Source organism: Cucurbita maxima, unplaced genomic scaffold, assembly GCF_002738345.1.
Source record: "Cucurbita maxima cultivar Rimu unplaced genomic scaffold, Cmax_1.0 Cma_Scf00048, whole genome shotgun sequence".
Lineage (NCBI taxonomy): Eukaryota > Viridiplantae > Streptophyta > Magnoliopsida > Cucurbitales > Cucurbitaceae > Cucurbita > Cucurbita maxima.
The window spans coordinates 391,793-406,981 of NW_019272064.1; the positions used below are offsets into that span (position 1 = coordinate 391,793).

At 38.2% G+C, this 15,189-nt stretch overlaps 4 protein-coding genes and 5 non-coding genes across 9 annotated transcripts; 6 read left to right on the forward strand and 3 right to left on the reverse strand.

Annotated features, from left to right (window-relative positions):
- Positions 1-381: 381 nt before the first annotated feature.
- On the forward strand, positions 382-2,529 carry LOC111470986 (pentatricopeptide repeat-containing protein At2g15690, mitochondrial-like). Its single transcript, XM_023116654.1, has one exon. The coding sequence runs from the start codon at positions 451-453 to the stop codon at positions 2,239-2,241; it is 1,791 nt and encodes a 596-aa protein (XP_022972422.1). The 5' UTR covers positions 382-450; the 3' UTR covers positions 2,242-2,529.
- Positions 2,530-2,819: 290 nt separating this feature from the next.
- Positions 2,820-3,801, reverse strand: LOC111470987 (calmodulin-like protein 1). Its single transcript, XM_023116655.1, has one exon. The coding sequence runs from the start codon at positions 3,456-3,458 to the stop codon at positions 2,904-2,906; it is 555 nt and encodes a 184-aa protein (XP_022972423.1). The 5' UTR covers positions 3,459-3,801; the 3' UTR covers positions 2,820-2,903.
- A 1,313-nt stretch (positions 3,802-5,114) lies between these two features.
- LOC111471003 (probable LRR receptor-like serine/threonine-protein kinase At5g59680) lies at positions 5,115-9,348 on the reverse strand. The gene is made up of 9 exons (XM_023116676.1): positions 9,154-9,348; positions 8,499-9,054; positions 7,183-7,646; positions 6,892-7,027; positions 5,973-6,044; positions 5,831-5,899; positions 5,681-5,752; positions 5,405-5,476; positions 5,115-5,309 (listed from the first exon to the last, which is right to left on the reverse strand). The coding sequence occupies exons 1-9, from the start codon at positions 9,245-9,247 to the stop codon at positions 5,303-5,305; spliced, it is 1,542 nt and encodes a 513-aa protein (XP_022972444.1). The 5' UTR covers positions 9,248-9,348; the 3' UTR covers positions 5,115-5,302.
- A 122-nt stretch (positions 9,349-9,470) lies between these two features.
- On the forward strand, positions 9,471-9,543 carry TRNAR-CCU. The gene has a single exon. It is a non-coding gene; the product is annotated as a tRNA-Arg (tRNA).
- Positions 9,544-9,748: 205 nt separating this feature from the next.
- Positions 9,749-9,821, forward strand: TRNAR-CCU. Its single transcript has one exon. It is a non-coding gene; the product is annotated as a tRNA-Arg (tRNA).
- Positions 9,822-9,892: 71 nt separating this feature from the next.
- TRNAR-CCU lies at positions 9,893-9,965 on the forward strand. The gene has a single exon. It is a non-coding gene; the product is annotated as a tRNA-Arg (tRNA).
- Positions 9,966-10,036: 71 nt separating this feature from the next.
- On the forward strand, positions 10,037-10,109 carry TRNAR-CCU. The gene has a single exon. It is a non-coding gene; the product is annotated as a tRNA-Arg (tRNA).
- Positions 10,110-10,180: 71 nt separating this feature from the next.
- On the forward strand, positions 10,181-10,253 carry TRNAR-CCU. The gene has a single exon. It is a non-coding gene; the product is annotated as a tRNA-Arg (tRNA).
- A 634-nt stretch (positions 10,254-10,887) lies between these two features.
- On the reverse strand, positions 10,888-11,790 carry LOC111471006 (ethylene-responsive transcription factor ERF109-like). The gene has a single exon (XM_023116679.1). It carries the CDS (start codon positions 11,764-11,766, stop codon positions 11,068-11,070), a length of 699 nt encoding a protein of 232 aa, XP_022972447.1. The 5' UTR covers positions 11,767-11,790; the 3' UTR covers positions 10,888-11,067.
- Between the last annotated feature and the right edge of the window lie 3,399 nt (positions 11,791-15,189).

The window sequence follows — 15,189 nt, forward strand, 5'->3', positions numbered from 1 at the left end:
GAACATGACGAAAGAGATTTTAATCGTTCAAGCGTCACTCCTAAATTTATTTTAAAATAAATAAATAAATATAATAATAATAATAACAAAATGAACATAATTTGCTAATTTTCATATAGACATTTTGAGGTCGGATGTTCAAATTTTCACTCTCACACCATACACACATACATGTACACATACATACACACATACATGTACACACACATATATATAGTACTTTGAGGTTGAAAATATAAAATTTACAGAAGTATTTATTTCTTATTTCTTCTGATAATATTAAACGTATTTATTTCAAATTGGGCCGCTGTAAGAAAATGGGCCTAGGTATAAGCCCAATGTAAGTTTGTGAAAAACAGTTGTCTAGTTTCTTTTCTTCGCCTCTCAAGCTTGCATTAGCGGAGGTTTCTTTGAACCTTTCCTTAGGGTTTAGGCCTTTTCCGATCAGAAATGGCGTCTCTCATGGCGGTCCGGCGTGTTCGAACCCCCATTCATATCTCCTCCTTCATCAAGGTACGGTCTCCTCTCCCTTCAACTTTCACCTTCTCTTGCGGAAACCAAACAGAGACCCTAATCAAAGCCCTAAGCACCTCGGCGTTCCCTGACGATTTCTCCAATTTCCCTACGCCGCCGCAACAACCTTCTTCGTCTCACCCTCGATATCTTCAGGGTCAGCGGGGCTCGCCGAGCCAGGTTCATCGTCCGAGTGGAAATTTTAATAACCAGTCGTTCTCGGAGTTTCAGAATCGCGACTATGTTCAACTGGGAAGTCCTAGTAATCAAATGAATAATCGGAGTCAAAATCAGAGCTCATACCCCAATCCTGGGTTTCCCCGGCAGGGTCAGAGCTATACTCAAGGCGGTAACCCTAATTCGTGGAATCCTCCAAATCAGAGCTACCCGCAGTATCAAAATCCTTCGCAGCCGAACCCTCAAAATTTCAATTATCAGCAACAAAGAGCCCCTAACCAATGGAGCAATCAAAATCAGGGACTCCCACAATTTGGGAAGCCTGGTCAGCGGAACCTACAAGCAGAGAATTCTTATCAGTTGAATAATCAGGCTGGGATTCAAGGGCATGGTGCTCAAAATCACGCACCAAATGCCCTTGTATCTCCTATTGATGAATTGCGGCGCTTTTGTGGAGAGGGGAAGTTGAAAGAAGCTGTTGAATTATTGAAAGAAGGTGTTAAAGCTGATGCTGATTGTTTCCATGAGTTGTTTGAATTATGTGGGAAGTCGAAGTCATTTGACAATGCTAAAGTAGTTCATGATTACTTTTTACAGTCAACTTGTAGAAGCGATCTGCAATTGAATAATAAAGTGCTTGAGATGTATGGGAAATGTGGGAGCATGAGCGATGCACAGAGAGTGTTCGACCATATGCCTGATAGGAGTATTGAATCTTGGCATCTGATGATTAAAGGATATGCCGATAATGGATTGGGTGATGAGGGTCTGGAGTTGTTTGAGAACATGAAGAAGCTGGGATTGCAACCCAATTCACAAACTTTCCTTTTTGTTATGTCTGCTTGTGCTAGTGCCAGTGCTGTGGAAGAAGGATTTATGTACTTTGAGTCGATGAAAAATGATTACCATATCAACCCAGATATGGATCATTATTTGGGGCTTTTAGGTATTCTTGGAGAACCTGGACACATCAATGAGGCTTTTGAGTATGTCGAAAAACTGCCCATAGAGCCCACAGTCGAGGTATGGGAGACTTTGAAGAACTATGCTAAAATTCATGGAGATGTTGATCTTGAGGACTATGCAGAGGAGCTAATTGTTGATCTGGACCCAACGAAAGCTGCCTCTAACAAGATACCAACGCCACCTCCCAAGAAGCGATCTGCAATTAGCATGCTTGATGGGAAGAACAGGATTGTTGAATTCAGAAATCCAACTCTCTACAAAGATGATGAAAAATTAAAGGCTTTGAAGGCAATGAAAGAACAAGGGTATGTGCCAGATACTAGATATGTTCTTCACGATATCGATCAAGAGGCCAAAGAGCAGGCATTGCTGTATCATAGTGAACGATTGGCAATTGCATATGGATTGATCAGTACACCGGCGCGAACGCCTCTTAGGATCATTAAGAACCTACGGATCTGTGGTGACTGTCACAATGCCATCAAAATCATGTCTAGAATTGTTGGGAGAGAGTTGATTGTAAGGGACAACAAACGGTTTCATCATTTCAAGGATGGTAAATGTTCATGTGGGGATTACTGGTAAACCATCATTCTTGAACACACCACAACATGTACCTGATGAGTTTATCTTCCCAATAGCAGCTCGATGTAAAGTGTTAGACCATCAATATCCTTATGCGAACTACGAAACAAGGTACCGATTGGAGACGAGCTAGCCATTGATTTATAATGTACGCTCTTCTTATCCTGATATTTAATCATTCGTCTTATCATCGTTTTTTTTTTTTCTTCTTTTCCTGCTGTTTATTGTTGGAACTGAATTGGAAAGTGCTAGTTTTCTTCTCCTGATAGATGATTAGTAAGCTTTTAGCAAAAGAAAACGTCCCAGTGGTAATTATTGGGTTTGAAATTTTTTTCTCCTCTGTTTCAATTAGGTTGAAAGAATCACTCGAATCCCAGCTAGTTCTAAACCTTGACTTGGTTTATTAAAATATCAGTAGAAGAAAGTGGTAACAAAACATATAGACTTACTTACGAGTGAAAGTAGTGTTTGTAAGCTTATAAAAAATGTCATTGTTATCATGTTTCGATTCACCCGAAGCAGTTTAACTAAAAGAGAAGTTGGAATTGTTATGGGATGGAAATAATAGTAGGGTCGAATTTATACAAAGCCTTTACAATATACTAACACTTTTTAACAATCAAACGCCATTAAAGAACCTTAAAAGTTGAAACTCTCATCCTCTAAACATACTTTGCAGACCGAGTCATCATTGTCATAAACTCATCCATATCCACCATGCCGTCGCCGTTCCTGTCCACCGCCCTCACCATCCGCCGGCAATCCTCAATGCTACACTTTTCCCCTAATCCCTTCAACACTCTCATCACTTCCTCGGCACTAATCTTCTGATCCCCATTCACATCAAACGTCTTGAAAGCAGATTCCACCTCTCGAGTCTGAACTCCGCTCCGGAGAACCTCCATAAACTCGTTCAAGTTTATGTAACCATCGCCGTCAGTGTCCACTGCCTTGAAAATCTTCTGCACCTCTTCCATGGAGCTCCCTCTCCCCAGTGCCTCCAGAATTCCCCTGTATTCATGCTTTGAGATCCTCCCATCTCTGTTAGTGTCGAACCATTTGAAGATCTGCTTTATCTCCTCCATGCTCGGCTGCAACGCCTGCCGGAGTCCTGAGCTCTGTCGGTTCTTGAAGGAGAACAGACGGGAGGGTTCCCGGAGGAACTTTTTCTTTAAGACACTGTATTGCAGGTCCAGGAGGTTCGAGTTCATTGGCATTTTTTTGTTTGGGTTACTCTGTTTTTGTTTTTTTTTTTTTTTTTTTCCTGTTGAATAAAAAGAAGATTGATCTTCAAATTTCAGACGGACCCAGATGGATTTTCTGTGGTTCACTACCGAAAACAGGGTAGCTCTGTTTTTTTGTTGTTGAAACAGAGGACTCGAACCAGATGAATTTAAAGGGTTTTTAAGCACTGAAAAATTGCTTGCTCTGGTCTTTTTTTTTTTCTTTGTTGTAAGAAACAAGGAAGATCGATCTTGAAATTTAAGATGAACACAGATGGGTTTAAAGGGTTTATAAATAGTGAAAAATGGGTTTGATTCACTGAAAACTTGTGGTGGAAGAAAGAAAAGAATATGATTCTGTACAAAGTTTCTACTTTTCTCTGCCCTTCTTCATCCTCAGCTTGGTTTCTATTTCTATGGCTGATTTTACCCACATTTCACTTCCATTCTATTTAATCTTTTCACTCTTGGATGTCTCCTAGTATTGCTTTTAACAATTCTTTCATGTTTTAGAGATGTCCTCGAAGTGGAACGAGCAAAGACGTAGAATCTTTCCTCATTCACCTCTTATTTCAATCTCCCTATCTGCAAAAATATTTATTTTTGCAGGAATTGAGGCTATTTATTTTTGCAGGAATTGAGGCCGGGATTCCCACCGAGAATTCATGGGATGGGTTCCCTTATCTAAGGGTGGGGGAGGAGAATAATCTCTGTCCTTGATCCCATTAGCTAACTGTGAAAAATCTCTCCACATTCCATTTCACATTTAAACAAAAATCTCTCACTCCGTTTGAAGTAGGTCTCCACAAGGTCGAGTAAATAGACATCTTCAATTAGAGTCACTAACACATTGTAATACTAAAAGGGTCAAAATATTTGTCGAAATAACCAAATAGTGCGGACAAAATCCTCTATGCGGCTTTAGTCTCTTCATATCTTTTCATTTCCCGTTCGCTTTATTCTTCCTTTTTATACAAATTTGGCACAAGAGCTAGAAAAGGTTAGCCACATCGTCTTTGGAATAATTTCTAGACACATGGCATAAATTTGAGTATGCCTTCAAAAAAAAAAAAAATTATTTTGCCTTTTTTGATATAAGTTCGAATGGAATTCGAATTATACAAACTTAACCCATGATGTATGAATGTGAGGAAATTGAAAATTATTTACTTGCAGTAAAAGTTGCCTCAAACTAAGTTATAAGGAATATGTAAAAGTGAGTGTGTTTGTAGTGATCTTTGGGAATAAACTCTACTTTTATAAGAATGTTTTGAAACGTAATTACTGTTGACTCTTTGAGCCAACTCGTTGAGCCACTAAATTTAATATGTCAAACTTCATAGACTAGATATGTGAGGTTCCACATCGAATGGAGGAGGAGACAAGATCAGGGTGTAGAAACCTCTCTCTAGCAATCACGTTTTAAAAATCGTGAAATTAACGATAATAAATAACGAACCAAAACAAACAATATTTATTAGTAGTGGGCTTGACTTGTTATTAGATAACTCGACTCCCTAACTCAAGTACTCTAATGAGTTTTATAAGCAAGGTTTAAATTAAAATCTCGAGCTCTCAAGTTTCATGAAAATATAGTAAAAATATCGATAAAATGACAATATCAATGGATATTAAAATCTCGAACTCAAGAACATATGAAAATATTTTTTTTTTAAAATAACAATATGATAATATGATTCTCATAATACAGCCAATTCTGCAACAATTACTTCAAAACTTCTGATAATTGCAAAGCCATTTATGTTAAAAGTTACCACTCTTAAGCTTCTTCATATATTCTCTTCCATCCTTTGAGATAGCCATATAGATTTCTGCTTCTACAACCTAAGAATCAACAAAACAGTGTAAAAAATGAAGAACATCAGATCAAAAAATTGCTAATCAAGCCGAACTTGAAGCACACATATCCGTGTTCTTACTCGATGTGTATGCCTAGCTTCTGCAGCGCTTCGAGAGCTTTCGACTTAAGATTGTTATTATTTTGGAGAAATCTGTAATCATAAAAGTCATCAATCAAAAAACCCATTGGGGATCATCTCTTGAAACTACATGGAGAGAAAGGGTCAGTATCGACATCGAATATCTTTCTATTCCAAAACATCAAGCCGTTGAATTCGAGTAAGCAAACTTAATGAGGGCAGTTCAGATGAAGAATGAAGATCATATTGCAGCTAAGAATCAAGGTCGAGACTCACACTTCATGAATATGCGGAAGCTTCTCGAGCGAGTGAGGAATTATCCCTTCAAATTGGTTGTTTTCCAGATGCCTTGATCAACAAAACATAGTTATAAAACAGGTAAGAGAGTTCGAGATAAGTAAACGAGGTATCGACTGGAAAACGTACAGTGTTCGTAGCTCCTTCAATGAACCTATATCAGGAATAATGCCTGAGAGCTTGTTGTTACCAAGCCAACTGCAAACACAATTGCAGTCATCAATCAAGAAATAGATATCTAAGTTTGACGATGAGAAAGAAAATCACTTACAGATGAGAGAGCGCAGTTAAATTGTTTATGCTTGGAGGAAGCGTCCCAGATAAGCCAAAGTTTGTCAAATTCCTTAAAAAAAGTGAGAAAAAGTTCAATACCCATTCTTAGTTCATCAGCAACAAGACATAAAACGGAGTTCTCCGTCCCACATCGGCTAATTAAGAGGTTGATCATGTTAGGAACCACGACCCTCCATAATAGTATAATATTGTCCACTTTGAGTATAAGCTTTCATGGCTTTGCTTTTGGTTTACCAAAACATCTCGTACCAATGGAGATGTATTCCTTACTTATAAACCTATGATCATTCTTTTAATTAGCCAACGTTGAGGATGGTCCCACGTTGGAAGGGAGTCCCACATTGACTATTAGCTGAGGATTGTTGGGAGTCCCACGTTGGCTAATTAAGGGAATGATCATGGGTTTATAAGTAAGAAATATGTCTCCATTGGTATGAGGTGTCTTGGGGAAAACAAAAGCAAAGTCACGAGAGTTTATGCTCAAAGTGGACAATATCATACCATTGTGGAGGTTCGTGGTTCCTAACATGGTATCAGAGTCATGCCCTTAACTTAGCTCGATCAATAGAATCCTCAAGTGTCGAACAAAGAAATAGTGATCCTCAAAGGTGTAGTCAAAAGTGACTCAAGTGTCGAAAAAATGGTATACTTCGTTCATACCATTTGTTCGAGGGCTCTAGAGAAGTCGAGCCTCGATTAAAGGGAGGTTGTTCGAGGACTCTATAGACCTTAGGGGAGGCTCTATGGTGTACTTTATTCGAGGGGAGGATTGTTGGGAGGGAACGGCCTTTTGGGGAAACCAAAAGTAAAAACATGAGAACTTATGTTCAAAGTCGACAATATCATACCATTATGGAGGGTTGTGGTTCCTAACATACAGTGTTGAGAGAACTTACAAAGTGGTAACTCGAGCAAGTTTTCCATCTGAACAAGTAACTCCAGTCCAGAAATGATCCTTAGGCAAGCAAGGATCGCCGCTCCAATCGTGGGGCGGGTAGTTCAAGCTTCGTGCCAAGTCCTCCATTGCCATCACTACCAAATTATTCAAAGAATACAACAGAAGCTTTGTCAAACCAAGAAGAACAAGAACAAGAACACGAACACGCCTCCTTTTCTGCTTTGTTTGATGTTATATGAATATAAAGAAACCGAAAACGCTAATCAAAGTTTATGAAGAAGAACAGTACCATCCCTAGTTAACGTTCTTCCAGTGAGGCGAAAAACCTGAAGGATCTCACCAGCACTAATCACAGGGCCAACAGGCATGTTGTCTGCAGGGATTAGTTCTAAGAGGGTCTGTCCAGACAAAGGCCATCTCGCACTGTAAACAGACACACCATTAGCAGAGACATTGAGGTTTGAAAAGAAAGTCTTGCCATTTATTACAACACTGAACACCCTCCAGCTATAAAGACTCGGCGACCGATTATCCTGAAAGTACAGCGAGATGTAGTAGTAGGCTTCTGGAAGTGGGAACGGAGGCCAGTTGAATTTGAGCGACTTTCCCCGGCTCGTCGTCATGCCATTGTAAAACACCTTCGTTGGTGGCAGATTCCAGAAGGTTGAAGGAGTAATGTTCACATGGGATGTTACCACTGGATGCTCATCAAGAAATGGATGCCATTGCCGATTGAATACATCATCTGGAAAGCTAACTCCACATTCAAATTTCAAGTCCCAAAAATTCATCAAAAGGTTAGAGACAGGACAGGTTCTTCATTGAAATTACAACCTCCACAACCCAACATAAAAAGAAAAGAAACCGACCCCAAAAATAAGTGGACAATATCATACCATTGTGGAGGTTCATGATTCCGAACATGGTATCAGAGCCGTGCCCTTAACTTAGCCATGTCAATAGAATCCTCAAATGTCGAACAAAGAAGTTGTGAGCCTCGAAGGTATAGTAAAAATTGACTCAAGTGTCGAACAAAGGGTGTACTTTGTTTGAAGACTCCAGAGAAGGAGTCAAGCCTTAATTAAGGGGATGTTGTTTGAGGACTCCACAGGCCTCAAGGGAGGCTCTATGACGTACTTTGTTCGAGGGGAGGATTGTTGGGAGAGGAGTCTCACACCGGCTAATTAAGGGGTTGATCATGGATTTATAAGTAAGGAATACATCTCCATTGGTATAAGTTCTATAAGGTCTTGGGAAAACCAAAAGCAAATCCATGAGAACTTATGCTCAAAGTGGACAGTAGACAATATCATACCATTGTGGAGGTTCGTGATTCCTAACGGTATCAACATCAAGTTTCTACTAAATGATCTATTTAACAAGATCATAGACACTAACTAAAATGGTTTTTCATATGGAAAAGCTCAACAAGAACGTTTTGGATTCATTAACACCATGATTTCTATCCAAAACATGCCCATTTCAGATCATATCAATTCTAATCTGGGTTTTGAATACGAGCAAAATCAAGCTAGATCACAATCCAGAACACAAAAGGTTGAAGAAAAAGATCAATGTTGTCAAGAACAGAGAAGTTTTACCTACCCAATGACATCAGCTTCAGGTCCAAAGCTGCTTCTAGCAACCAGACTGAGAGCATGGTTCTTGAAATCCGTGGTGTTATAAACAGAGTCATCCAAATACTCCAACTCCAGAGCTGAAATGAATGGGCTCGAACTCGGATCCGTATGATGGTTTCTAGCTAAGCAAACGCTCATCATCTTCCCCATCGCCACCACCACAATCTCGTAAAACGACGACAACCCACTGGCGTAATCATCCGTCGTGTTAACGACGCTCCATTTGGTCCCTTCTATAATCTGGTCGAAAACCGGCGGAGTCTTCCCGCCGTCGTATCCGCCGTAGTAATACGTCGTCCTCACCATGTATTTGCCTCCCTTAAGCACCGGAATCATGTAGCAGTATTTCCGGGCCGATTTGTCGGGAAAATAGCGCAATGTTGACAGAGTCGGCACCAGATGTGGATCAGGAAGCTTTGTGATGTTCCCAACGGAGATGAAGCCCTCATCAGTGATGTATTGGAGGCTGCCGACGGTCACCTTGGGGGCCAATTGGGAGGCACCGCAATTGAGAAGATACCCTGCAAATATTTGGGGGGAAAACGAGATGGTGTTACAGAATTAGTCAATGAAATCGTGGATTTGCAGAGAGTAATGTGAAAATTGGAGAAATGGGGTACCTCGAGGACCGGGTGGAGCGGCGGTGGAGAGGCGGAGGAGGAAGAAGAAGGTGGAAATGAGAAGGGTCATCTTGTTTTTTCTGGATTTTTTCATTGAATCCCTTTGTGGTGGAGGGGGGGAATTTTACTCCACCAGAGAAAGATGGGTCTTCTTTTTTCCCTTTTTGTTCTGTTTTGTGCAGGTTTTTGTTGAGAATCAAGGAGACAGAATGGGTGCATGAAAATGGCGATTTTGGCACGAGGAAGAACTGACACGTTCGTAGCTGTACGATGAAGATAAAGAAAAGAAAATTAATTATGTTAAGTTTAGACCGGGAGCGCTTGTAGCTCAGTGGATAGAGCGTCTGTTTCCTAAGCAGAAAGTCGTAGGTTCGACCCCTACCTGGCGCGAGTCCAATTCTTTCTTTTGTATACGACCTAGCTTTCGATCCACTAATTTTGATTAATATCTGGCGCGAGTCCAATTCTTTCTTTTGTATACGACCTAGCTTTCGATCCACTAATTTTGATTAATATTTATAAGGAGTCCAATTCTTTCTTTTGTATACGACCTAGCTTTCGATCCACTAATTTTGATTAATATTTATAAGCAAAAGCGCCTGTAGCTCAGTGGATAGAGCGTCTGTTTCCTAAGCAGAAAGTCGTAGGTTCGACCCCTACCTGGCGCGAGTCCAATTCTTTCTTTTGTATACGACCTAGCTTTCGATCCACTAATTTTGATTAATATTTATAAGTAAAAGCGCCTGTAGCTCAGTGGATAGAGCGTCTGTTTCCTAAGCAGAAAGTCGTAGGTTCGACCCCTACCTGGCGCGAGTCCAATTCTTTCTTTTGTATACGACCTAGCTTTCGATCCACTAATTTTGATTAATATTTATAAGTAAAAGCGCCTGTAGCTCAGTGGATAGAGCGTCTGTTTCCTAAGCAGAAAGTCGTAGGTTCGACCCCTACCTGGCGCGAGTCCAATTCTTTCTTTTGTATACGACCTAGCTTTCGATCCACTAATTTTGATTAATACTTATAAGCAAAAGCGCCTGTAGCTCAGTGGATAGAGCGTCTGTTTCCTAAGCAGAAAGTCGTAGGTTCGACCCCTACCTGGCGCGATTATTGTCCTTTGTATTTCTTTATTTGGTTTCACCCAGTTTAATTATAAACATTTAATTTCATAACTTTGATTCATTTTTTATTTAAAATTGATTATTTTAGTTTTTTAATTTTCATTTTTAGGATATAAAAAAATAAAATTAATTTTTATAAAAAAAACAATATTTTTTTAATAATAATAGTAAAAGATAAGTGCACGGCCGTATCAAAGGAAACGGGACGTTAAAACGGTTTGTGCCGTTAAGTGTGGACCGCGTGACTAAAAAACCGGTTCAACGTGGCCGAGTATATGAACCCACCAAGAAAATCCGCAGCACTTCATTTATTTGACCAACCAATCTTAATAATTATACTTTTTCTCTCTCTTTTCAGGTGGGTTTTCCTTTATTATTTAATTTTAATTTAATTTTATTTTAATTTAATTTAATTTAATTTTATTTTATTTTAATTTAATTTTATTTTATTTTATTTTAATTTAATTTAATTTTATTTTATTTTAATTTAATTTAATTTAATTTAATTTAATTTAATCCCCAAATCCCCTTTTTATATAGTTTAATTAATCACGAGCTAGGTATGAATCCGTGTTAATTCTGATTCAATTGACTTAAGATCTTCAATTAAGCACGTGTGTCTTTTACTTGTACACGTGGCATAACATGATTACACTGTTTTGGATATCTAGTAAAAAGAAGGAATTTTTTAATTTCATTCTAACAATTGCTATTTGCAATTGTTTAAAAACAAATAATTTGACTATGAGAAAATTTCTTTCACTAATTGTAAAAAAACTAATTAATTGAAAGAATTTTCTCAATGGTTTGGATTTGAATGGCCTGCAAAGTCATTGATCAATCGTTGAATGTCGTTTTCGTCATCGTCATCAACCTTGAAAATCTCCGGTAAGGTGTAGTTTTTCGCCTCCATTTTCATCGGAGATGCTCTTGGAGCTACTGCCAGTTCATTGACGGCGGAGGTGGTTGTGGAAGTCGTTGATGAGTTGTTAGGGAGGGGGAAATTGAGTTTGGCACGTGCGCCGCGGAATTTAATGGCGGCTTCATCGTAGGCACGTGCGGCGTCCTCGGCGGTGTTGAAGGTACCAAGCCAGACTCGGGTCGCACGTTTCGGGTCGCGGATCTCGGCGGCCCATTTGCCCCATGGGCGCAGGCGGACGCCTCTGTAATTCTTCTTCAGGAGTCTGATACGGCGGGTGGTGGAGGAGGAGGAGGAGGAGGAGGAGGAGGAGGGGGCGGAGAACAAGTGGCAGCCCAAGCAGCCGTTGATTCTGCAGTCTTGACACGTGTCGAAATCTGAAGAACCCGAGAAGGCGGCGGCGATATCGTTGTTAGTAGAAGGCGGGAGGAGGAGGAGGCGGCGGAGGAAATCGTCGTGGCGGAACTCGAGACCGGAAGCAGCGGCGCCGGAGACGACGTGGGTGAGGGCGTCGACGATGATAGAGACCTCCTGCTCCTCGGTGATGCGGCGGAAGACGGCGGGGCGGTAGGATGACATGGCAGTAAAGAAGAGAGAGTTCGAGTGACGTGGATTTGGTCGGGGAAGCGGGAGAAAGAGGGGGAGTATATATATAAAAATGAGTGGGTGTTGACGTGGCGGACAGCTGGAACGCCGATGAGACACGGAGACCAAATGAGGAAGATATTATCACGTGCTCAAAAAAGACAGCTGGGCAACGATACCGGTTTCGGATCGCCACCGGTTCCAATCGCCGAGGAAGCTTCACTTTAAATAACTTTTTTTAGTACTTAACTTTATCCTAACTTTTTTCGAATTTTTAAATGGAAGCCCTAAATCAATCAAGGTAAGCTCGTTTTAATCCCCTAAAGGTTTATACTATCCCGATGTTGAACTCTTGCTCTTTTGTAAGTCATCTTATCCGAAGTCAAGTAATTTTTGTTAGATGAACACGACTCTCCACAATTGTATGATATTGTCCACTTTGAGCATAATCTCTCATGGCTTTGCTTTGGGCTTCCCAAAAGGCCTTGTACAATTGTGGAGAGTCGTGTTCATCTAACATGGTATTAGAGTCGAGCTTTAAACTTAGTCGTATCAATAGATTGGTAAATCCTCAAATATCGAAGCCTCCTTAAAGACAGTAAAAAATGACTAAGACTCCAAAGGAGTTGAGCCTCGATTAAGGGGAGACACACTTTGTTTGAGGAGAGGTGTTGGATGATGAAAGTCCCACATCGGCTAATTTAAGGAATGATCATAGGTTTATAATCAAGGAAATACTCTCTCTATTGGGATGAGGCCTTTTAGGGAAGCCCAAAGCAAATCCATGAGAGCTTATGCTCAAAATGAACAATATCATACTATTGTGAAGAGTCGTGTTCATCTAACAGTTTGATTGCTTCATCCTAAGTCACCTTATCCTAGTATTGGATTCTAAACATGTTTTAATCCGTTATAAAGATTCAAAATCAAAAAAAGAAAATAATAAAATAAGTAGACCTACCCAACTCATTGAAGCACGAATTTGTTCGGAGTGGATCTACATGATCTCAATTAAGATACGAGATGAGTATATGTCATTTCTAACTCTCTATGAAGAAAAAGTTATAATTCTCGAGAAATCATGTGATGAATTGAACAAAATTAAGGTTAGTCAAGAACTCGACAATTGTAGATCATGTGTCAGGTCTTGGTTCTGGTTGGCCTCTAAGTGAGGTTTGATCTTCTTGGGTCTAGGTCTAGTCGACCTGAGCCCAACATTTAGACGGCTCTTGGTTCTGGTTGGCCTCTAAGTGAGGTTTGATCTTCTTGGGTCTAGGTCTAGTCGACCTGAGCCCAACATTTAGACGGCAGCTTCACTTATCTCGAGTGAATTTTATAGTTCTGTTCACTTATCTCGAGTGAATTTTATAGTTCTGTTAATTACCATCGACTAATAATTACTACACGTATTGAACCGAAAGACCATTAAATTAACTTAGACATATATTAAAACTGGTAATAATAATAATATCATTACATCATTTTAATAAGTTATATAATCTTAAAAAGACATTTGTAAGATTCTATAAAATAAGTAAATTAAATATACATTAAAAAATAGAAAATGCCCGGAAAAGTGTGAAAGCAGGATAGAATCTTGCTCGGAGAATTTTAGTTCATTTTTTTTAATGTAAAAAAATTAAAACATATCCAGTTTGACTTAGTCATATGAAAGTTTTTGACATATTTTCAATAATATAATAAGATAAATATCTGTCTCTGACCTGGTCTCACTTTTTTCTTTTTCTTTTTTTTTCGTCGTCTATAATATTTTAATTTTATAACAATTTAATTTATATTTGTTGTTCTAACTTTATAACAATTTAATTAATAACATGAATTATCGGGTCGATAATATTTTTGGAAATGAAGGTAATAAATTTTTATATTAATTTAAGATGATTTGATTTTGTATACATTATTTGTCTATAATAATTCAATTTTTATTGTCATTATTTTTTATCTTTATAAAATTTTCACTTTAGATTTCTATAAAAATAAATTGAGTTATATATGTTGTTTATTACTAAATTAATAAACTAATTTATTTTAATTATTAAATGAAAATAAAGATAAGTGATGAACACTTATAAAATGGAAGGAAAAATACAATTTATTTAAACCTAAAGTATAGTATTTGATGTAAGAATACAAAAAAGAAACTATTTTGTATAAAATAAACAAATATTTGCATAATGAAAATACAATTAATAAACAAGAATTGTACTATATTTGTATATATATATATATATATATATATATTCAAGAAAATAATAATAATAATAATAAAATGGTAGACTCCAACATCCACAACATGATACAAATTGCCTTATTACAGACTGAGGGGAGAAGAAAGTGTGCCTACATTAAAAAAGAGATAATGGGTATCATTTTTGGTTCTCCAAAATTAAAAAATAAAATATTGTTATATAATAAGCTTTCATGGCCGGGTTTATTTAATTTCTAAATCACAAAAGAAAAAAAAATCAATTACATCTCTATATGAAAATTGATTCTAATTTAACCTAAGAAAGACAAAAAGTGCATAATTAGAAAAAATAAAATAACTCAATTCTAGATGTGAGATCTAAAATGTTACCTTAAAATAAGGTATAGGGAAGTATAGGGAAGTGCCAGTTAAACGATTCACTCTTTTTTGTCATATATGATACCATACATGTTAATTTTACCAACACAAGATAACTTGAGAAAAGATATAATGTCCTCGATGAAGCGACTAAAAGTTTAAGTTCATATTCCCTATCTAGTAATAACTTAAACTGACGTACCCAAAGGCCGAAGCAGGTCGCTTACATCCATCCAAAATAAAAAACAGAATACTAGTTAATGGTTTTTGCAGATCTAAAACAGACTAAACAAAATCAAAATCTTCCAGCTCAAACAAGACTACCAGAAGTTTCTAAAAAAGAAAAAGAAAGTAGAATAGGAAAATCTAAATTGACTAATAATATTATGTGCCTAGAAAAGCAAGTAATTTAGTACAACCAAGATGTTCATGATGAGGATGTTAAGAGGGAGTCACATTCGTGATGATCACGAGCTTATAAATAAGGTATACATCTCTATTGGTATGAGGCTTTTTGGAGAAATCAAAATCAAAGCCACCAGAGCTTATACTCAAAATTGACAACATCATACCATTATGTAGGTCGTGATTTCTAGCGGTTCTTTATGAAGGGCACCTTCCTTTCACTTCACTGTTTAGAAGAATATTTAGATTCAACAGAAATTCTGGCCTAATATGACGCTTAATGCAAAACCTCAAAAATCTCCAAAGAAACTAAAGAAGCAAAAAGTGCTACACGATGAAACAGGCTTTCTGTGTTCATTTTTGAATCTCTCATGATCCCTTCGCCCCTAGACTCTCCTAACCCCCCAGCCGCCGCCGCCGCCACC

Excerpts from the sequence above, each read along its gene's own strand:
- LOC111471003 (XM_023116676.1), bottom strand. The coding sequence starts at position 9,247 with ATGAAAAAATCCAGAAAAAACAAGATGACCCTTCTCATTTCCACCTTC. Across the intron at positions 5,753-5,830 it reads TTGAAGGAGCTACGAACACT|GCATCTGGAAAACAACCAAT; the intron begins GTACGTTTTCCA and ends TTGTTGATCAAG. Across the intron at positions 5,477-5,680 it reads CTTCCGCATATTCATGAAGT|ATTTCTCCAAAATAATAACA; the intron begins GTGAGTCTCGAC and ends TTATGATTACAG.
- LOC111470987 (XM_023116655.1), bottom strand. The coding sequence starts at position 3,458 with ATGCCAATGAACTCGAACCTCCTGGACCTGCAATACAGTGTCTTAAAG.
- LOC111470986 (XM_023116654.1), top strand. The coding sequence starts at position 451 with ATGGCGTCTCTCATGGCGGTCCGGCGTGTTCGAACCCCCATTCATATC.
- LOC111471006 (XM_023116679.1), bottom strand. The coding sequence starts at position 11,766 with ATGTCATCCTACCGCCCCGCCGTCTTCCGCCGCATCACCGAGGAGCAG.